Genomic DNA, 23,811 nt, shown 5'->3' on the forward strand with positions numbered 1-23,811 from the left:
GCTCTCTATGCCACATGCAGGGTAATATTGGAGGGTGGGGTGAGGGGAAACCTTCTCCTTGTAAGCTCTGTCACTGATTTAGAGCAGAAAGAAAGCTCTGCTCTGATGAAGAGGCCTGGGCAGAGGCAAGCCTGGGGCTGCACATTTTATGCTAGCGGAGTAAAGAAAGAACTGATTGATAAACTGTATTGCTTTGGAAAACAGAAGGAAGTATACAAAACTGCTAGGCTGTTAGGGAATCAAAAGTTTAACATGGGCATGTGTGCCAAAAAAAAAGGCAAGAAATCAGTGTGTAATTCTTTGAAAGGGTGGCTTACATTTAAAAATCCATTTCTGCCTTGACGTGGTTAAATATGAACTTAGTCAATTTAATGGAGGCCAGAACTAAAGTTATTTCTGTGAGGCAAACCTCAAAACATAAGAATGCTAAACAGTACAGAGGGTCATTATTTTAGTGTCTTATACAGTTGATGGGTTTTCTCCTTCAGCTATATATATGTATAGTGGAGAATTTATGAGCTCTTAAATGCTGGTTGAATCGCTGGTCATTGTGTCTAGATAAAGTAATCTGAAATTATAGTTGCCAGGGGATCATGGTTGAAAAATATTTAAATGTCTAAGCAGAGGAGAAGCATTATTGTGGGTCAGGGAGGAAGAAAGGAAGAAAGAAAGGCAGAAAGGGAGGAAGAAAAAAGAGGAAGAAGGAACAAGGGAGGAATGAAAAAGAAAAAAAGGAAGGCAGGAAGGAAATGAAGGAAGAAAAGAAGAGAAAACTGTGATCTGTTACCTTTAAATGATACAATTACTACAAGGTGTTTTGGAAACCTACAGGTTTTTACGAACTCAGCAATAAGGACCCGGAATTTACAAAGAAATAGGCCTCTTTCTGAATATTCAGTAGTAGAGAATTAGGACCTCAGTGTGGAAGACAGGAACCAGTTGGAAAATCAGGCTGTGTTTCCGGCTTGTTGGCAAAAAGTAACTACCTTAAGAAGGGGTATGTTTGAAGTTGATCTCTATGTGTGTTTGTATGTAAAGAACAACAACAACAACAACAAAATAGGAATTTTCCCACAGCACACAAAAATAAGAGGAGAAGGAAACTCTCCCTCCACACAGTTACATATTAACCTGTAGGTTTCCTTGTGTCCCAGGTAACACCCATACCTGGATCTGCTGGACCATGTTGCGGAGCTGTACCAGAAACTCCTTGGCTTCTTTGGCCCTGTCTGACAGTCCATTCAGCGCCTGGGAGAGCTGGCTCTGCAAAGACAAAGAAGGAAGCCATGGAGCTGTAATCACAGGACACACCAACAAGGCCACACAGGTGTTTTCAGCGAGGCTCAAAACTGAAGAGTCATCAACCTCCTCAGATTCCTCTTGTCTGAGGTTGGACCTTTTTGCTGGCATTTGTACAGGTAGATTCTGGTGTTGAAACTCCCTGTGCTCCTGAGTAGTTTCTCCTTGGAAGCAGTGAACACTTCTGGCCACAGCAGTCAAAGGCCCTCACCAGCCGATATCAACCTAGAATTTCTTCATCTCCTCCTTCATTGATTAAACAATCATTTATTGAATACATATTATTTGCTAAGGACTAAAAAAGCAAAAGAAAATAGTGAGTCAGATGATCTAATTCTTACCAACATTACTTAGCACAAAGGGCTATTGGTCTGGGATTAGGGCAGAAAGAATAAAGAGAGTCAAGAACAGGATGAAGGAAGGGGTAGGTACTGGTGTGATCCTCTGGGGCCACTTAAATATAATCACAAATTCAAAGGGCAGGATGACATTCCACTCCTGCCTCATCCGTGTCCTCTTCCTTCTCCCAAGTACACCCCTGCTGCCCTAGCACATTTGTGTCCTCTCCACACTAGCCTCCGACACCAAGGCTTACTCTCTTTCTTTCTTCCCACACCACCCCATCCATATGAGGAGGCAGTTCTGCTGAGTTGGCAAAGTGTCCAGGTAGGTACTCGCTCTTCCAGCCTCTTCGTCCACTGGGGAGGCCATGGTACACAATCCTGATGGACGAGACCTAAGTGGAAGTCTGCTGGGGACTGGAGGGGTCTGAGAAAGCTTTTGCTTTTCTGCTGATACGGAACCACTGTGATTGATGCAGCCTCTCCCCTGTGGTTCCTGACTTTAGGATGGATGTGATGTCTTCTGGCTCACATGAGGAGAAGGCCAGTAGGGTATGGGTGGAGGGATGGGAGGGGAAGGAGCCAGGTTCTGACGGCATCTTGGAGCAGCTGAGCCAACACCTGAGACCTTCACCGCTAGCTTTCTTGTTATGCGATAAAAATTAACTCCTATTTAAGTCACTGTTCTGGAGTTTTCTGTTGCTAGCAGGAATTTATGTCAAGTATCACTGTACTTGATACAAATTCCTTCCCCTCCTAGCAGTCTGGATATACCCTTCCGTACCTCAGGTACAGAGACAGACTCCCTTTCCTGCACTGTCTTCTTTGCAAACTAAAGCCTATTCTCCTTGCCAACACAATGATTCATCTACCCTTTTCTTTCTGTAAAAGGACAGAACCTTAAAATTATATCTCTTGGTGCTGTGAATGCTTTTCTCTTATATTTGTCTTTTAAATACAAAGTTGGACACCAACTCTCTAAAAATATGCACACCAAATGCTTGGTTGAGGCAATGTGGGATGGTAGAAAGAATATAGGCTTTGAAAGGGTGCAGATTCTCGCTCTATTCCCTATAAGTGTGACCTTGAGAAAGTTACCTTTGTCTGAATTACTCCAATGGAAAAGGTGGGAAGAATAGTAATACTTTGTAGTTGGGTTATTGTGAGGGTTGAATGCAGTAATCAATGTGAAAGCTCCTGCTAGTTGAGGGAACAATTCTGAATTCAGAAATGCCGCCAGTTACTGGCTGTTCAACCCTTTATACATAGTTTTACCTCATTCAAAAAATCAGAGGACAAATACTATTCTTGGGTTTTGTGGGCATTGCATAAGATACTATATCTAAAGCCCAGAACCCTACTACCCTACTGGTGCACAGTGCATGATGTGTGCTTAATAAATGCTGGCTGTTAACTTTTTTTTTTTTTTGAGACAGAGTCTCACTCTCTCACCCAGGCTGAAGTGCAATGGTGTGATCTTGGCTCACTGCAATCTCTGCCTCCCAGGTTCAAGCGATTCTCCTGCCTCAGCCTCCCGAATAGCTGGGATTACAGCCGTGCACCACCACACCAAGTGAACTTTTGTATTTTTAGTAGAGATGGGGTTCCTCCATGTTGGCCAGGCTGGTCTCGAACTCCTGACCTCAGGTGATCTGCCCACCTCGACCTCCCAAAGTGCTGGGATTACAGGTGTGAGCCACCGTGCCCAACCAGCTGTTAACTCTTATTTGTTTTCTTCATTCTTGCTCACACAAACACCTGCTGACTGGAGGGATTCGCAGGACAGATTCCTGGAACAGGGTCTGTTGGAGAACATTCTCTATGTGTTCAGGCTCCAAGAGGCAAGACCAACACAACTGAGTAAGATAAAGCTCAAGGTGAGCCTACAGTTGCAAAATTCTTTATGATTGGGTCTCAGCTACAACATTATTTGGAGTAAAAGTTTCTCCTCAATAACTATTAATATTTCCAGGAGCCCAAGGGATAAAGGAGGGAAAAATGGTCTCATTTGGAAGAGCAGGCAATAATATGAGAGACATATTTTAAAGAAGAAATTTTTTTTCATTGTTACCTTAGAACTCATACCTTTTTTTTTTTCCTGAATGAGTAAAAGTTTGCTGGACTACCATAGTTTTCTTCCTCTTTTTATCATAACCTATGTTGAGGAACCACACTTAGATGTTTTAGTACAGAAGCAAAATTGATTTGGTTACACAGAAGTGAAGCTGCCTGGTGTCTTGTATTCCAACCTTGCAATTAATTGTATCTGTATAAGACAGACTTGATACCCATAAAGATTTTTTGACCAGTTGCTGCTGTATACTTAGAAATACAATCATTCCTAGTAGTAGAAAAAGAGTTCTGGCCCCATCTATTCCCAGGATTTTATATGACAAAGCAATAAGTGAACTGCAAAAATCAATTTATTTCCAATTTCCTCTTTGTGTTTATGGCCCGTCCCAAGAATGCCTTCTAGCCGGCTGATGATTGTTCTGGTATTTGATAAACAATTGCACTGTAAGATAAAGATCTAGAAATCATTCTCTTAAGCTTTGTCCACGTGTAGAAATTGAGGAGACAATGAAAAATCCTGGAAAACTATCACTAGAAAGTGCTCTTAGTGTAAGGATTCATATGCACACTGTTTTTACAGGATGGTATTTTGATCACATTTATAAGCTCCATCTGATGTAGACGAACATTATTATTGACTGATTTTGTTCCCAGATGCATTTAAATTCCTACTCTGTGCTAACAAAGATGTTCTGTATTCAGGACCACAGAGCAGTGCTGGAAATTTATGACCAGAACAATGAAGATGCAAATACGTAGTATGTGTTTTCATCACGGCATCTTTGGCAGTACAAGCAGTCATTTAAGGGAGAAAGGTACGTTCTAAAGCTGTTTATAATGCCTAAGCAGTGACATTCAGATTTCTTGGATATTTGTTTTCTAGGTTACTGAAAAGGTGTCACGATCTGAAGGTGAATGAGAGGAGAAAAATGATGCAGCTGAAGCCCTGATCTCCAGTCAAGTTGTTCTCGGCTGGGAGCGTGCTGAGAATCACCGAGGTCTCCCAGAAAGATGACAAGTTGTTCAAGCCTGAAGGAGAGAAACAAAGAACTCTGCCTCCTCCTTCCCTCCTTGCGTGGCTTTTGCTCTCAGCTTCCACTCTGACCCTGGCTCCCCTTGCCTCCCCAGGAGGAAGAGATCAGGCACTTTCCCTGGGAGTGACTGTGGAGGACGTTTCAGGACCTACTTCTCACACTCAGCAAATGGGTAATGCAATTCAATCCATCCCGCCCAATGTCTCACTTGCCCAAGCTGCTGAGTGTGCCCAGGCAGAAGACAGTGTCTTCTTTCCATTTTCCACTGTAAACATTCTTCATGTGGCCTTTTCCTCTCAATTCACCACAAATATTGGATAGAGATAAACTGGGACAAATGAAAAGAAGCTTTCTGGCTGTCTGGGATCTGAAGTTACAGGCACAGGATGGGTCGAAAGGGTCAATCGAAGAGTTGGTACAAAACAGATGAGGCGGCAAACAAGCACTGGCAGCTTGATGGCTCAGAAAACGACCCAGCTGCCTCCCTGGGCTTGGGGCACCTTCTGGTGCTGTATCACAGTGCATGCCATTCAGGCACTGCAACACCACCAGGCCCAGGAGCCAAAGCCCACTCCCGCTCCTTCCCAGGTACAAAGGTAAACACAACACTCAGGAAAAAAGTGATCATTGATGCAATGGGACTTTGAGGGAAGGCTGCCAAGGAGAATAACAGTTTTTCTAATGAAATATTGATCTCTGAGTCACATTGCTCAGCAATTACTCATTGCCGGTTACTCAGTACATTACTGACATAGTACAATTAAAAAGTATAAGCAAGAAATTCTAATAATTGTAATACATTGGTCATTTCTTATGAGCCAGGAACTCTGATGGGTGCTTTCAATGCAATCCCAATCACCTCCCTGCCATTTTGCAGAGGTGCCGAGAGGATACCCCTGAGTGAAGGTTTCACCACTCACATATGGAACAGCTGGAACACAAACCCTCATCTGATGGCAAACTCATGCTCTTTGCTCCAGCCTCCCCAAAAAAGAGAATTCTCTCACCCTCACACGCCAAAACAATTGTTTAATTGTTTAATCCACGGTGAGAGCATGTACAACCAGAGAAGGTGAGTGGATGACTATGATTGATTATGAGGCAGTCTGATTATGCTTAGCAGCCAGATAGTATGTAAATTACAGCATGACTAGTTAACCTATGAAACATTCAACTTTTTTCCTGTATGAAGTTTTCTGGTGAATTTGAAAAAGTCCCCTAAGAGAGGAGTCTCATGGAGGAGGGAAGAAGCTTTGGATTCAGGTCCACTGACAACTTTGTCAACTACTGGCCTAAGATCTTGGGCAGAGATTGGGTGAAGTGGGAATTCAGTAAAGGATGGAGACCTCACAGAGTGACTGGTACTTGGGGAACCATCAAGCTGAGCTGTCCAAGGGTCCTGATTCCCCTTCTAGGAAACATTTCTATTCCTCCTGCTTGCACCTTTAGTGCCTGCAAGAATAGATCCCTTCTCCGGTTTCTCTGGTGCTGGAAGATCCTGGATATACCCCAACCCCAGTTCACTATAGTCAGATGGACAGGAATCCTCCAAGACCAGCTGGTCTGGAGATGCCAACTTATCTCTAAGCCCAGCAAAGAGCTGGCGCAGTGAACAGGCTATGAATTGCAAAAGAGTAGCTGGGCCTGGGAATGGAAGCACACAGTATAGGGATAAAGGGTGTGTGTGCATATGGTGTGCGTGTGTATGAGTGTGCATATGCATGTGAGTGTGTGAAAGTCTATGTGTATGTGGGTAAGAATGTGAGTTTAAGAGTGTATAAGTATGTAAGAATGTGTATGTGTATGTATGTGATTTTATGTGAGATATGTCATCTGTGGAGTAAGGGGAGGCTCTTGGCTTTGGGGGAGGCTCTTGGCTTTGGGCAAGGCTGGTATCAGAGGAATCTTATGGATAGGGATTTGCTCCATTAAACTGCTGCTTATTGTTAATTGGTTGTAAGAAAGATTCGAGGCCGGGTGTGGTGGCTCATGTTTGTAATCCCAGCACTTTGGGAGGCCAAGGCGGGCAGATCACTTGAGGCCAGCAGTTCAAGATCAACATGGTGAAACCTTGTCTCTACTAAAAATACAAAAAATTAGCTAGGCGTGGTGGCGGGCACCTGTAATTCCAGCTACTCAGTAGGTTTAGGCATGAAAATCACTTGAACCTGAGAGGTGAAGGTTGCAGTGAGCTGAGTTTGCACCATTGCACTCCAGCCTGGGCAACAAGAATGAAACTCTTTCAAAAAAAAAAAGAAAAAGAAAGAAAAGAGAAAGAAAGAAAGAAGGAAGGAAGGAAGGAAAGAAAGAAAGAAAGAACTAAAGAAAGAAAGAAAGAAAGAAAGAAAGAAAGAAAGAAAGAAAGAAAGATAGATTGATTCTATCCTTGACCCAGTTATAGCCAGGGTCCTTTGAGCCCTCTTCTTACCCAGGCCTCAACCTTGGCCTATAAAGACTTGAAGAAACACTAACACAGTTTCTAACAGCTCAAGGCTGAATTCCTAAGATGACCCCAGCCTCCCTTAAAGTACCTGTCTGAGAAAATTCAAGGCTGCCAAAAGAATTTGGTGTTGTTCCATTGAACACCTGAAGAAAGGGACTTTATCTGCCAGTCTCTGTGAGAGGGTAGGGGTCTAACTTCAATAAGCACAAGTTAGCAAACCCAGATGGATTTCATACAGACCAATTTTCTCCTTCCTGATGTTTGGAATTTTTTCACTTCTGTGACTATGAGCCCCTGCTCAACCCCTTTCCTATTCCCTCATTCCCCTTGTAAAATGCCCAGTCACTTCTGTAAAAATCGAAGTTGAGTTCAGTTCATGATGTACTCTTTTCCCTGCTGCAATAGTATACTGATTAAAATCTGTCCTTTTTATGCATTAAAATCTGTCCTTACCACTTTAACTAGTGTCCAGCTAGTTAGTGACAGTTGCTAGCCCTGCCTCTGACCCAGGGAGAGCAGGGAAATCTCTGGGCAATGAGCTGACCCTTCTGCAGGCAAAAGTTACCTTGAAGTGAGGGAGCACATCACTAAGGATGCAAATTCCTCCACCTAAGCCAGCACATCTCTCATATACTAAACAAATCTTACCATTTTTATTGTGAACCTGACTTTATGAGTTGTGTGGAGGGCAGAAAGGAGGAGGACTCTGTGCTTTTATTCCAACGGGCTGTTACATAGAATCCCCTTTCCCATTCTTTGTTGTTAGACTTGCGTGCCCAAGCACACAAATATTCACACCAAAAGCTAATGCATAGTGACATTTACCTCCTTTTTAATAACAATTTAAGTCTAAACATGCTGTTTCATTCTTTGAACCATAAAAAAATGTATCAGACATGCCATTATTCCATCAGATAGTAGCAACTGAGCCAGACAGAGCAATGGGGACCAAAATGGCATTGGAGTTAACAGGATAGACTTCAAAGTCAGATGGACTTGAGTTTGAATGGTGGCATTTCACTAGTTGTGTGATCATGGACCTATTACCTAACTGTAGTGAATACTGTGGTGCTCTACCCAGAATATTCTCTCAAAGACTATGCATCCTTCTCCCAGCTGCAGGGAATATCAGCTGTTGATAGACTACAGTAGGAATTGCTCTTGGCCACAGGGAACTAACTGCCTTACTGAAAGCTATGTCCCCTTCTGGGGATGTCCCATGGCAAGTGAATGGCTGGGGCCCCCTTGCTTCAATTTTGGGACAACCCTGAAGAACCATCCCAGATCTAGAACTTCTAGTAGGATTGGTTGAGGCCACTGCAGGTTCGCTTCAGCCTCAGTTCAATCCTGGCTTCCTCACTTCCAGGTGGATCTACCAAGAGCACACAACTAACTGTCTCTCAGAGTCGGTGTCCAGGGAACCCAGTCTAAAATACTAAGCTTCAGTTTCCTCATCTGCAGCATGCAGATAATAACAGAACCTACATCACAGGACTACCATGAGGACTACATGAAATCATGTATATAAAGTTCTATACAATGCCTAGCATATTGTTAAAATTCAATAAGTAGTACAGGTTGAATATCCCTGTTCTGAAAATCTAAAATCTGAAATATTTCAATGAACATTTCCTTTGAGCGTTTTGTCAGCACTCAAAAAGTTTTGAATTTTGGAGCACTTCAGATTTCAGATTTTTGGATTAGTGATCCTCCACTGGTAAGTATATTGTAAATATACCAGAATCTGCAAAACTCAAAATCTGAAACACACTGGTCCTAATAATTTTTGGATAAGAGATACTCAACTAATGTTTTATTTATTTATTTATTTATTTATTTATTTATTTATTTTGAGACGGAGTCTTGCTCTGTCGCCCAGGCTGGAGTGCAGTGGTACGATCTCAGCTCACTGCAACCTCCACCTCCCAGGTTCAAGCGATTCTCCTGCCTCAGCCTCCTGAGTAGCTGGGACTACAGGCATGTGCCACCACACCCAGCTAATTTTTGTATTTTTAGTAGAGATGGGGTTTCACCATATTGGTCAGGATGATCTTGAACTCCTGACCTTATGATCCACCTGCCTCAGCCTCCCAAAGTGCTGGGATTACAGGCGTGAGCCACTGTGCCTGGCCCAGTGATGTTTTTATAGTAAGAATAAGGTTAAAATATACATACATAAATCACTAAAACACTTTTGTTATACCAGGTCTTGACTTAGGGTTTGGTCAATTACAATTATTCAAACAGTGGGGTAGATTGTAGTACTGTTCAGAACAATTTGCTCTGGCCGCATTTTGTCACATGACTTGCAGTCCTCCTGCAGATGGAGCATGTGTCCCTATCCCCTTGTCATCCTTGGTCATATGGCTTGCTTTTTAGCCTAAAGAGGCACTGTGATTTTCTGCTAGCTCTTTTGCTCTTCCTCTTTGTCACAAGAATCAGTGGTGTGCTGATAAACCAGCTCTCAAAAAACAAAAGCCAAAACAAATTTTTATTTGTAGAAATCATCTATTTTAGAATATAGAGCAGATAAATAATAAGCAAGAATACAGGTTATCTGGATGATCCAATTAACAAGTTCAGTTGTATTTATATGAATGTATTCCAAAGGTTTATATTATGCATATTCTCTTTATATTATATATAGAAGAGAATATACCCACTGAATGTTTACCAAAGGCTATCACATACATGTATCTGCCCACAAAATAAGTATAAATGCTGAAGAATAGAGATTCTGTGAACTAGATGCTCTGACCATAATCTATTAAAACTGGTAATCCATGAGTTTTCAAACTGGTAATCCGTGAGTTTTCAAACTGGTAGTCCATGACTTTTCACTTCCTCTTCAAGAGGCCACCTGAATTTTCCAAATTGTTTTCCAGTTTTTGGCTTCTAAAGCTTTCTTGGTGGTAAAGCCCACCTTGATTACAAACAGTCATCAACAGTGAGAAAAAACTACATTTGTTTAACACACACTTAGATAGCACTCTATGTGCTAGGACCACTTCTAAGTGCTTCACAAACAAACCCAATGAGAATTTAGGCCTTAACTAGGAAAAGAGCAATAAGAATTTTTTGAAAAAGGGTCCCTTCTCCTCCACATACTGATAATTTTAAGATTTTTAAAAATGAGATTTTTAAAAATCTCTAAAATTTTTAAAAAGGATATTCCATTCTTTGCTTATCATATTACAAAAACAAAATACAAATGAAAATATTTAGAGTGACATACAAGAAAGAAGTACTCTCATCACCTTCAGCAGGAGTGTGCATTGGATTGACCACTCAGAGGGACATTTTGGGAGTATGATTTTTTAAATCCTCTAAATTTGAAAATTTAACGCAGTTTCACCTCGGGAGACAAGAATAATCAAGAATGTGTTCAAATCTTTGCTACGTGAATTTCACTCCAGCTCTTTGCAACAAGATGGAAACAAACTATGCTAAAATAGGAGATTAATTAAATAAATCATAGAGACCTATACAGTGACTTACACTATAGTTTAGCAGTTAATAGCATGTATTCTGGCCCCAAACTACCTAGGTCTGAATCTCTGCTGTGTTTCTTAACAGATTTGTGACTTTGGACCACTTAACTTTCCTTGTCCTTTTTCATCACCTATAAAAATTTTGAATAATAATAGTACCCATCTTGCTGGGTTGTATATGTATAAAGCCTGGCAGGCCACCCTGGCACATAGTAAGTGTTATCTGAGTATTATGTAGTTATTGAAAGGGGGTAGTAATGTATTTAGTCATATGGGAAAATATTTATAACACGTTAAGTGAAAAGAACAGATTTCAAGATAGCAATAGATATATGAAATGACTCAAATTTTGTTGACATATGTTATATAGAGACATGCATTATCTCCATATAAATGTGTAAGATGTTTCAAAGGATACATATTAAGGGTTAATTATTAAGGCTATTCGTAGTGTATCTCTGGTGAAATTGAGGGCTTTTTTTCTTCTTCTTAAAGTTCTTTTGATTTTCTGATTTTTCTGAAATGAGAATGTTCTGCTTTTGAAATAAAGAATAAAAAGTCATTTCTTAAATAAAAAAGCCTTATTGACTGTATAGATCTAAGTGGAAACTTGAGGGGTGAATAAGAAGTCTATCCTTTCTTAGCACTAATATTTGAGTCTCTGAAAGAGTGCAGTCAAATCATTTTTGAGATGGAGTCTCGCTCTGTCACCCAGGCTGGAGTGCAGTGGCACGCAATCTCGGCTAACTGCAAGCTCCGCCTCCCAGGTTCACATTTTTATATGAAAAATATTTATCTGATTTTTCACTTTAATACATACATTTCTAATAGCATGTTTTAAATTATTTAGTGAAAAAACACTATTTGTAGAACTGAAATTTTCTATCTAAAGAACTGAAAATAATTGGATCTCAAAACCGTTTTGCTTATCTTAAAACTGTTCCCTGGTAGTTTTAGACAAAGGAGAACGCTATACCACCCGGAAGAACATGGTGGTCCAGTGTGGACGTGAAGGCAGCCAGAGAGATGTGTAGAGAAAACAGCTCTCTGGAAAAAGGACTCACGGACTGCTGGTTAGGGCTCTTCAAAAAGAGAGGGTAGCATGTGCAAAAAGGAGATCTATTCTGTATTCCATCTCTGGAATGTAAAATCCAATATTTACACAAAGGCTTAGCCCAAGGAAGGCATATTTTTGATCCTCAGTTGTAAATACTTGGTAACTGCCTAACAATGCACATAGAATGGTTTAGAATACCCACAGAAAAGCATGCTCTCTGACAGAGCCTTGCGCAGAGTGGTAGTGACTTCACAGCCTGTATCTTTGCCGTTGTATTAAAGTTTCATGCCTTCGACCACAATTGCTTGCAAGAATTCTGTTGCCTCCAGCACTCTAGATAAAAGCCACAGAGACTTGGCAAATCAATTTTCCCCCAAGAAACGATGAATATTGTGTGAGGAAACAGTTTCTTTTTGCCATGCCCTGAGGCAAAAAGTGGCTCTTCCATCTCATTGCAGTGAAAACCTGCCATGTTCATGAGCCAGCCCACAGCACAAAAGCGCCAACATCTCTTCCATGTTAGCAATGTCACGTTGGTAGCATAAAATCAACTATGTATTTACACCATAGAAATTGGCAAACACTACAAATAAGAAATTGTTTTTGTTTTTTTTTTGAGAGCCGGTTTGTCAGCACACCACTGTATATACTTCAAGCTTGTCTGACCCGCCTTATTTTGTTATTGTTGGTTTTGTTTTGTTTTAGGCTTTTAGCAGCTTGAAGCAATGGATTTCAGTTTCTGTCTCTAGTGATAAGTGGAAAAGGGGAATGGGGAAAGGGGCTTTACTGGCCCAACCAGAAACAGAAACTAAGAACCCATGCCAGTATTCCCTCCCTTGGACACCCCTAAATCATCTCTAGATTACTTATAATCCCTAATACAATGTAAGTACTATGTAAATAATTGTTATACTATACTATTTATGGAATAATGACAAGGAAAAAAGTCTTGACGTGATCAGTAGAGGCTCAATTATTTTTTTCTCAAGTATTTTCGATCCAGTGTTGGTTGAATCTATGCGGAACCCATGCACACAGAGGGCTGACTGTATATCCTCTCTCTCACTCTCTGGTATAACTGCCCATCATTTATCTTAAAATTAGATTTGTTTTTAACTTAATCTGACAGTTTTTCCCCTTATCACAGGGAAATTTGGGCTATCTACATTTATTGTGTTAACTGACATAGTTGGCTTTATTCCATCTACATTGTGTATATTCCTAGTTGTAATAAACCATTTTTTCTTTTTACCTTTTATAGATTTATATTTCCTTTAATAGCTTAATTCCAAATTGCCAGTTAATGTGGACATTTTGCTATGCTTCTCCATTTTGCAAACTGTTACCTTACTATCTTTCATCGCATGTAAACCAAGATTTGTCCATGATTAAGTCAAAATTAAATAACTGTAATTCCCCATCACATCACTACGTTCCTCAAAATGCTTTACTTACTAGTTACTATCTCTTGGAAATTAAGAAGCACCATTCTAAATAACTCCGAGATCAAATAGGAAATTCAATTTATAAATTATCTAGATACTAATACAGAGAGCCACTTTATACAAACGTATTGCTTTTTAATATGATTGTGTAGGTTAGCTAGGAAACCCAAGTGTAACATGGTTCCCACTAGGAATACTATTCTTAGATAGAACTTGGAAAAACAGGAAAAATTATTTCCCTTTTGCTTATCCTGCATGCATGACCTAGACCGCTGATAAAAACAAAAACAAAAACAAAAAACCTCCCAGCCTCTCATACATTTTATTTATTTATTTTTTTTGAGACGGAGTCTCGCTCTGTCACCCAGGCTGGAGTGCAGTGGCACAATCTCGGCTCACTGCAAGCTCCGCCTCCCGGGTTCACGCCATTCTCCTGCCTCAGCCTCTCCGAGTAGCTGGGACCACAGGCGCCCGCCACCACGCCCGGCTAATTTTTTTTTGTATTTTTAGTAGAGACGGGGTTTCACTGTGGTCTGGATCTCCTGACCTCGTGATCCGCCCGCCTCGGCCTCCCAAAGTGCTGGGATTACAAGCGTGAGCCACTGCGCCCGGCCATCATACACTTTAAAAGCTAACTTACAATGGTGATCAGATCAGAAAAGAAAGAGGGGGCTTTTTCTGCATTTAAGTGCATACATCCAGGATGGCTCTGGTGGACTGTTGTTAAGTTCTGAACGTCCAATAATTTCAGGGTGTCTTTATTCCAGTATTAAGTTACACATTTCATTTGGAAATTATTAATTAATAATGAAATTTATAACTTAATACTGGAATAAAGACATAGAGTCTCTTTGGCTCTTCAAAAAATTTTTTTTTCAAGAACATGAAAGCAACTCCTGTATCTAAGATTAAAGTCACAAGTTGCCTTTAAACTTTACTGGAAGATAAATACAACCAGTGGCGTTACCATCTATTCCTTAGCCTGCAGGATGCCTCGGGAGGGTAAAAGCCGTACTTGTTACACGTACACCATTAAGCAGCATTAGTACATGTTCACTTCAAGGGAGGACCTGTGGCTCAGCAGCATCACTGAGAGTCAGGCTCAGCCAATGGAATCAGGGTGACTGGGTTCAGTCTCCTGCATGTGAATTCTGCTTCATGATGCCATAGGCAAAATAATGGTCCTCTAAAATGTCCATGCCCGAATCCCCAGAACTGGCGATTTTGCAGATGTGATTAAAGTTATAGACCTTGAGATGGAGAGATTATCCTGGATTATCCAGGTGGGCCCAATTTAATGACATGAGTCCTTAAAAGCAGAGGAACTTTCCTGACTGTGGTCCAAGGGAGATGTGATGACAGAAGTAGGATCAGAGAGAAGCCACATTGCTGGTTTTGAAAATGGAGGAAGGAAAAGGATTCTTCTTTAGAGCATCCGGAAAGGAACTCAGCCCTATTTGTTGGACTTCTGACCTACAGGAGCGTAAGGTAAAAAATCTATGTTGTTTTAAGTTGCTAAGTTTTTGGTACTGTTTCATGGCAGCAATAGAAACCTAATACACCTAAGAAGGCAGTCGGTTAAGAGCTGGATGTTTACCACCTTTGGCGGTGGTCGGACTGCTTCACCTGATATTTTGTAAACCTGTTCAGAATATGCATCTCCTGGTCTCCTTTTGAGTTGGAGAGAGGAAAGCCTTAGAGGAAAGGCAAAATGACCACAGAGAATAAAAAGAATCTGGCCCACTGCAACGATGTGAACACATTCCAAGGTTGAATTAAGGAACAAGAAAGGGGTATTCGGCTCTTTTCATCCACATGTGAAGTATGTAAAGCATCTGACCACCTGATGAACTAGGAATTCTGTGAGACTGAGCTGGTTCAACGGACCCTCCTACCAATCACCAAGAGTGAAGCTTCTCCATCAGTCTGGAATCAACTACTAAGTTTCAATAACATCTTAAAAGTAGGGACAGGCAGGAGATTTTAGGTTTCTTCAGAGCAAGTGGCCATTGTTCAGTTCAGAAGCCTAAAGTGATGTATGTTTTGGATACTAAAGTGGTCCATTCCAACTTAACTGTTCTGATCATCAGCTGATGCCTTCCCCTGAAATATCAGCTTATTTAAACTTTTACCTTGTATTAGAAAAAGCTATAGTTTTCTCAAAGGCATGGGGTCATTAGAAATGACTGGGAAATGTTAATCACGAGATCTGAATTTAGAAGGCCTTATCAGGCCTTTACAACACCGATGCAAAGATTGGCACAGCTTCTTTAAAAACAAAGGGGACACAAGTGAGAGACCACTACCCAGTAGTGGACTGACAATTTGGAGTGCTGGTGAGGACATGGAACATCTAGAGCCTCACGTGTTGCTAATGAGAGAGTTAAAATGGTAAAACCAATTGGGAAAACTGGCTCTTCCTAATACAGTTAAACATCTCCCAACTCTACATGATAGCATATGTCCACAAAAGACTTGCATACGATGTTCATAATAGTTTTATTTATAATAGCTCCAAGCTGGAAACAGCTCAGATGTCTACCAACAGTAACATGCATAAATAAACCGTGTGTATTCATGCGATTCAATACTGCTGAGCAACAAAAAAGTGGAAGCTAATGATACATGCAAAATGTGAATGCTTTTAAAAACACTATGTTGAGCAAAAGAAGCCACACAGCCAAATAGTACATGCTGTATTTAAATGAAGTTCAAGAACAGTTTGATGGCGATGGAAGGAGGCAGCAGGTTGACTGGCAAGTGTCATGAGGGGATTCTCTGAGGTATGGAATGGCCTATCTCTTGATCTGAGTGGTGGTTACATGAATAATTTTTGTTAAGTTTATGTAACTTTAAACCTCAGATTTGTGTATTTTATTATAAATTATATTTTTAAATAAACTTTTTTTTTTTTTGAGATGGAGTCTCTCTGTCGCCCAGGCTGGAGTGCAGTGGCGCGATCTTGGCTCACTGCAAGCTCTGCCTCCCAGGTTCACACCATTCTCCTGCCTCAGTATCCTGAGTAGCTGGGACTACAGGTGCCCACCACCATGCCCGGCTTTTTTGTATTTTCAGTAGAGACTCTAAATTTTAGTTTAGAGTATTTTCAGTAAACACAGGGTTTTAACATGTTAGTCAGGATGGTCTCGATCTCCTGACCTTGTGATCCGCCCGCCTCAGCCTCCCAAAGTGCTGGGATTACAGGCGTGAGCCACTGCGCCCGGCCAAACTTTTAAATATATAACAGGATAAAGTATATGAGGATAAAGTCTCTTTATTAAGACCTCAACTGTGCAAGAAAAAGTAAATATTTCCTCGGATGGTCTTATATTTTCAGTTGGACCTCTGAATTTAAATAGATATCCACAAAATCCTCAAGCCACTTATAATTGACCAATAGAAATAGTTGACTGAATTTTCTTTAATATTTGATACTGGGGCCCCTCACTCAGAGGCTGTTACTGCTTTTGCTGAAGACTCTACCATCTCTCATGCCCTTCTCCTCTGGTTATGTTGTCAACTTTTCTTCTGTTGCCTGTACCCGGGAGCACCTGACATCTAGTCCCATGGTAACTGCCTACTCTGGTCTTTGTGCCCTCCCACAATGACATAATTTTATTTATGCCTACCTTGAGAAGCGGCAATTCCTCAGAAGGAGCAGGAGCAGGAGTGATTGGAGCCCCGGATTGAGGGACTGGACAACATATACCCTCTGCTCATACTTTCACTCACTCTGAGAAGTGTCCTGCTTTTTAAAAAGGTTCAAATGCCATAAGGCTTGTAGTACACATCTCCCATTTCTAGTCAACTCACGATGCCATAAGTTTTTAAGAACTTGTGCGTAGATGTGTGCAGTTTCTTTACTTTGATTATGAGTTTGAGAAGCGTGTGAACCTTTCATATTAATGATGAACCACAGATTCCTTCTCTGTTAGTACTAACATTACATGTACAAGCCTGAATTTAAATGACCCTTAACTCTTCTGCTTACTACCACTGCTTCAATTATTCTGAAAATAAAATACAATTTTATTCTAATATCTGATCATTTTCACTAGCAAAAGAGAAACTCTCTGAGAGATCTCAAATAGCTTCTATAATAGATTTAGGTTTTTTCATACCTAGTGTTGAAAGGCTTATTAGGATTCAGTATTTATAGGTCAATTTCCTTCCACAACAAAATTAGTAACGACTGTCAATATTATTCAGAAAAATGAATTTAAGCCACGTCTGATTTCTTTTCACCCTTTCCCTCAGCATCGTTGTCAATCCATTTCCATGCAGTGAATTGCAGCTCCAGCCTAGGGAAAATAGGAATGGTTTCCATGACAACAGTTTTCTCTCTGCTAGTTAGAATCTAAGATTTGACTCCCATGAAAATAAATCTCACCATGGGAATTAGTTGATTTTGTAAACGACAAAATAACTGTGCAATCATTTCCAAAGAAAAGGCTGTGATAAGCTTGCACATGCAAGGGCGGGTTACACAAGGTGATTGCTGAAGCTGCCGCTAACATCACACACCCAGAACAAAGTGCAGAGAAATGCCTGCTTTGAGCTGCAGCCCACTCTGCTCCTCGCCCAAGTGTGAGCCCACAGCCTGGTCCTCTTATGAATGTCAATGATGTTTCCATCTCAGGTGTAGGGAATAGGTTTTAAAGCATCGCATAGCAAATGACAAGGATTAACCTCCAACTGCCTTTCGCCTGATTTCCAGCAACATTAGTTCCTTGAAAAGATGAGATTCCCAGAGCAGTTCTTAAGGCAGCCAGTATGGTATGAATTTAATTTCTCATTATTTATTTCTCTGTTAAGATTAGGTGCTGCTATTGTACAATAGCACTGTTTTCTCTTTACTATTATTTCTTCTTCTGAGTAATCTGTCTTATTTTATTGCTTAAAAATACATAGAACCATTTTGTTTTAAAAAATTTTAAAGCCTAATATGATGTTGTTTCAAATAATGTTTAATAAACATGTTTTCCCAATAATATTTATATAAAGAATAATGCCTACTTGTAAGAAAAAATTGCTAGCAATCTAGTGGTATAAAATTAATAAACTGAATTCCATGTAACCTTGTATCGCTGAATCCATTAAGCCAGGGTTTTCTTCTGAACAATGTGTCTCACTGCTGGAGCAGGAAGCTCTGTCGGAGTGAGGTGGCATCCTCAGCACAGGTCTGAGAGGGGGATGAGCGCACAGTTTTGAATAAGGATGTGAATATTCAAGACCATGATACAGGCCCTCTGCAAAATGCCAACTTGATAGCTAAATCAACTCCCTCACTCCAGCATGATGATGCATTATGCTAAGTGAGCTGGTTTTTCAAAGTCGTTGCAAGTATGTGACAGAAATCCCTCAAGACCCAGCCTGTCATTGTCCCTACCCAGCAGAAGATAGTTATGGCCAAATCTGGTAAAGCCTGCATCTCCGTTTTGTGCGCTTCCCTTGTCCCCTCAGCCTATCCTCTGGTGCCAGTCTCCTCTTCCTTCCTCCTTTCAAAGCTTAGGAAGGATCTGAAACCTGTCACTTAAGAATGATTGGCCAAATACCCCATTCTCCTTCCAGTGAAATTCACTCACATTAAAATTTTAGCTAAACCAAAGATTTCCCTTTTAAATCTTTTATTTCTAGTTGTAAAGTGAAATACTTTGTCTGTAGTTAAATAAGTAATTTTCATTAATGTTGAGAAGAGTGGGAACAGTTTTGGTCAGGAAAGGGGACCTTAAAATGACATTAATTTTACCTTGATGGTTACAAAGGTAAACCCGATATTATCTTTTCAGGATGAAGTCTCTCTTTTCCCATCCCTTACATTGAACATCTTCTTCCTTGGGGGAAGAGCATCCCTCTAAGGTCACTGGAGGCTTAGTCCTATTTGCAGGTAGGGGTGGAGGAACTGGTGTCCCTTCTTCATGAGCTTTGCCAGGACCCCAAGACTAACCTACTCTGGTACAGACCTGCCTCCTGGCAGTTCATCTTATTCCAGATCCATTCTCAACCTTCTCTGGGTAAACACAACCACCCCTGCCTCCTTTAACCTTTGTTCTACTCTGTTCTAGGAATGTAGGTATGTAAATATATACATACACATACATGTCTCTATACATCTATTCCTGGCATAAAATGTTATCAAAGCTGGTGGTTAATAATGTGAATAGCATAACTTGCTTATAAGAGGTCCTAAAACGTATACGTGATATATCTTATAGTGTTTCTTCCTCTGAATTTCTGAGAATGTTGTTACTGGAGTGCTTCAGTTTTGTGACAATTGTCTTCCCAAATGTCTTGTACTTAGAATATCACCTTTTGCTCATTTCTATTATATATTTTGAATGACAGAACTCAGATATGCTAATGGCTAATTAACTGGAGTTATGTATAAAAAGAAGAGAGGAAGAAGGAAAAACGGGGAAGGAAAGAAAGCTCAGGGTGTATAGACTCTTTGGCCTTGTGAGCAGAGGGCAGCTGAGACATGCAGCTGGAGGAAGGAGTTTCCAAAGGGGGTCGGCAGGGAATAGTGGGAACAATGAAGGGAAGAGAAAGGTCAAGAGATACATAGAGAATGGAGAACAAGTTGGAATCAAATATTAGGCCAGCTGGGGTAGTGCTGAAATGCCTGTTGGCCCCATAAACACACTTAAGCAGTTCTATCTACAGCCTATCTGTGGCCCAGAAAGCTAATTAGTGTGTCCTCACCTAGGACCAACTCTGAGGGACTAGGGGAGAGTGATGTTGCAGAAGTTTATATGAAATTTGGACAGAAAACCAAATATTAGGATTCATGACCTAGAGAACTTTTATCCCTTTCTATGGGATATGCACAGAGTTGACAGAACTGTGCAGCTCACTAATTATATGAATACTTTTTAGTTCTCTAGCAGCAGAATGAAACTGAGAAGAGGTGGTAGCCGAGATATGTGTCAATGTAGGAATTTTCCAGAATTTCCTTTCCAAAGGCATAGGGCAGTGGTCCTGTTTGGTTGAACATTTTTATTTCAATGCAGTATAGAAAGCTTAAAGCTCAAGAGGCCAAATACATGTGCACACATTTAAATTATTATTATATTAAATCTGGTCATATTGATTCTTACTGAATCAATGCATATATTTAAGTTAAATGACATATTTAGGATCCAAAGAGATTCTGATAGACTGGCGCAACAGTCTAAATTGAATCAGGTTACGTGTTCTGTCCTTGATGAAATTAAATTTTTAAACAATTTTTAATTTTTAATTTTAAAAAATTTTAAAAATTTGCACAAGTACTAGATTGTAACATGTGATTTTACAGAAACATGTAAGAAGATTTAGTGATTTCAGACAGCAGATTCAACAGGGGTCCACAGAGTGATATGGATGCAGAAAAAAATTAGGTTGCACTGATGAAGGAGATATCCTTTGGAAGGGTCAACAATCCAAATTGTTCCAGGGGCTACCAACTGCCTTCTAAATATCCAGGAAGAAAGCCTCCTCTTCTTCCATCCTAACCCATCCCTATATTATTCCAGGCAGCAATGTACCTGGCTAAAAATAATTTCTGAACCTCCTCTGCAGCTAGGATTAGCCACTGAGATGTGGCTGATGTTTTTGAGAGGGGTTTCTGAGAAAGTCCTTTAAAGGGAACTGACTCAGATGGGTGGTGTTGGTGCCATTTTGCCCTTTCCCCCATTTTATTCTTTCTGCTTTCTGAGTCACGGCCTTAACGATTGGAACTCAAGCAGCCATTTTGAACCATGAGGCAACTTAGAAAGTGGAAACTTCAGGCCAAGGATGGCGGACCAGGAAGAAGTAATCTAAGCCCCGGATGAGAGTGCAGCCACTGTATGCTGATTGCCTTTCTTTGTATTTATATTATGTGAGTGAAGAATAAATCCTGATTTTAAGACAACCTTGTTTTGTTATATGGCTAAACCTAATCTAACTTGTACAAGAGGCCAGTAAAAAAATGAGTGAGATGGGCTAGATAAATAACTGCCACTCCCACCACTCCCTATCATCTCCACTAAGTGAGAGTTTCTGTCAGCAGTCATTTTTGTTTTGTTTTTTTCTTTTAAGAAAGAACAATCCAGGCTATCCTAACATTAGCCTAATATTATAGCTGTAGTATACCTTAGGGTTGGTGAGGATGGTGTTGAACTGGAGAATTTATTTGTCTAAGAGGGCAGTTGGTTCTCAACTTCTGTTGATTGTCATGTGAAAATATGGAAAAAATATTAAATACTGCATAGTCTGACATTGTTGGGAGTTGTTCAAGACTCATTTGTGGGCTGGCTTCAGCCTGCAAGCCACCAGCAGCTCAGCTGGTGAGCTGGCATCTGTGATGAGAAATCAGAGACTCCTTCCCCTGTGAGCATCATGTCTGGTCCTGGAGATCCTCCTCTGAGAGGAACTGAGATACATGGGACAGAGTGAGATATCAGAGTCATCTCTAAATATTTGAAGAACACAAAATTTATCTTGTGTGTCCCTGTGAGGGTGACACTCAGACACATAAAACAATCTTTCTTATGACAAGACAGATTTCATTTTGATGTAAAATAGAACTTTCACCTTTCAGAGCTACCAGGATGGGCTGCCCGAAGAGGGGCTGCGTCACCTGACCCTGGAGGTTAGGGACAGGATGTCAAGTTTCATTTCGAGTATTGTAGAGGGCATTTAAGACCTCGCTGGTGTGGTTTACCTGGAAGGTCCCTTCCAACTGGATGTCCTATGATTCAAGGAACAATGTAGCACAAATCCACATTGGTAAAGAGTAAATGTGAGGTTATTGTCATTATTGTGGCATTGTTTGCTTTATCTTTAATACCTTCATTAAAAGTGAAAGGGCAGATCTAGTAATCTGGATGTTTGTCAGAAAAAGGAAATTCAATGGCCCCGATCAGATTCTTCTATGAGCTTCATTATAACAAATAGGTCCATTATTTGTAATAAATAATTTTTTTCATTCACTTTTCTTTGGTCATTAAAGGCAGACCCCAATTCAAGTGCAAAGAAGCAACAGTATGCACAAGGAGGCATGTTCATGGATTTTTTGTAATGGTGAAGAAAATCCTGGAATCAACTTCAATTCCATCAACAGAAAAAAAAAGATAATAAATTGGAGAATACCCAAACAGCAGTTACAACAAACGAACCAGTGCAACACACATTGACATAATGTATAATACTTCAAAATATAATGTTCATTGGAAAAAAAAGCAAATTGCAATATGATAGAGAGGTAAAAATGCAGGCTTTGGAACGACCACATTTTAGAAATGGAGGACAGTTTAGTAGTAGCCAGGGATTAGGGATGGGGACAGGGGTGATGGGGTGGGGGCTGAACCAGGTTGGGCGGGCTAGAGAGAAGTAGGTGTGGTTACAATAGGTCAATGCAAGGGATAGTTGTGGGGCTGGACCTAGTTATTATCTTGACTGTGTGGTGGATACACAAACTTACACAGGTGATAGAATCGTTTTGAACTCTCTCTCAACACACACATGCAAATGGGTACACGGAAAATTGGGAAATGGGAATAAAATCAGTGTACTTTATCACTGTCAGTATCCAGCAATATTGTTATACTGTACTATTGTTTTGCAAAACGCTACCACTGGGAGAAACTGGGAAAAGTGTCAAAGGGATTTCTGTACATTAATTCTTACAATGGCATATGAATCGACAGTCATCTGAATTCAAAAAGAAAGAAACACCACTTCAAATGTGAAAAGCCTGGAAAATATTCTTGGTCTTCTATAACAGAGAATTTTAAAAATTTTGAGCCGGGTGCGGTGGCTCATGCTTGTAATCCCAGCACTTTGGGAGGCCAAGGCGGGCGGATCACGAGGTCAGGAGATCAAGACCACAGTGAAACCCCGTCTCTACTAAAAATACAAAAAAATTAGCCGGGCGTGGTGGTGGGCGCCTGTAGTCCCAGCTACTCGGAGAGGCTGAGGCAGGAGAATGGCGTGAACCCGGGAGGCAGAGCTTGCAGTGAGCCGAGATTGCGCCACTGCACTCCAGCCTGGGCGACAGAGCAAGACTCCGTCTCAAAAAAATAAAAAATAAAAAATAAAAATTTCATTCTCAGAGAAAAATAAGGAGAATTTCATTAATAAAATGACTTTAAAAGCCAAGGATAAAGAATGCAGACTTTGGAACCAGACTCCTGAAACTAAATTCTGGCTTTCCCATGTATTACTCGTAAAACCTTGGGCAAATTAAAAACTCTATACCTTCGTTTCCTTCTTAGTAAAATGGAATAACAACAGGATCCACATCATGGAGTTGTGAGGATTAACTGGCTCAATATATGTACAACGTTTTCAACAGTGCTTGGCACATCTTAAATGCCAGGAAAACCGTTGGCTCTTATTATATGAACATTATAAAGTTTGAACCAGGTGATACTAGAATATGGAAACATGTATGTAGAGTAAGACTGTAAAGAAATGCACAGGAGTGATAAATATAAACTCAGGATAGAGTCACCTTTGAGGATGGGGATGGGGATACAGGGAGTGTTATTTATCTGCATAGTGTGTTGTTTCTCAAGCCCTGTGACGGTATCTGCCTCTGCTTGAGCTGGGGTTGACACTTGTGTTTACCCTGAAGGTCCTATGTGGCTTTAAGTCTCTGGGTC

The 23,811-nt window shown here is 40.6% G+C and overlaps 1 protein-coding gene across 7 annotated transcripts in view; it reads right to left on the minus strand.

Moving 5' to 3' along the window:
* TRIM9 (tripartite motif containing 9) overlaps positions 1-23,811 on the minus strand; it is a 117,208-nt gene that overhangs the window by 49,263 nt on the left and 44,134 nt on the right. For all 7 annotated transcript variants that reach the window (XR_004029627.1, XM_003267679.3, XM_030810456.1 and 4 more), the window contains exon 2: positions 1,168-1,263. Coding sequence is in view for 6 of the 7 variants with exons in the window: in XM_003267679.3 (XP_003267727.2) it covers positions 1,168-1,263 (96 nt within the window). In the remaining variant the exon portion in view is untranslated. The remainder of the gene's footprint in view (positions 1-1,167; positions 1,264-23,811) is intronic.

This window comes from Nomascus leucogenys, chromosome 1a (assembly GCF_006542625.1).
Source record: "Nomascus leucogenys isolate Asia chromosome 1a, Asia_NLE_v1, whole genome shotgun sequence".
Classification (NCBI taxonomy): Eukaryota; Metazoa; Chordata; class Mammalia; order Primates; family Hylobatidae; genus Nomascus; species Nomascus leucogenys.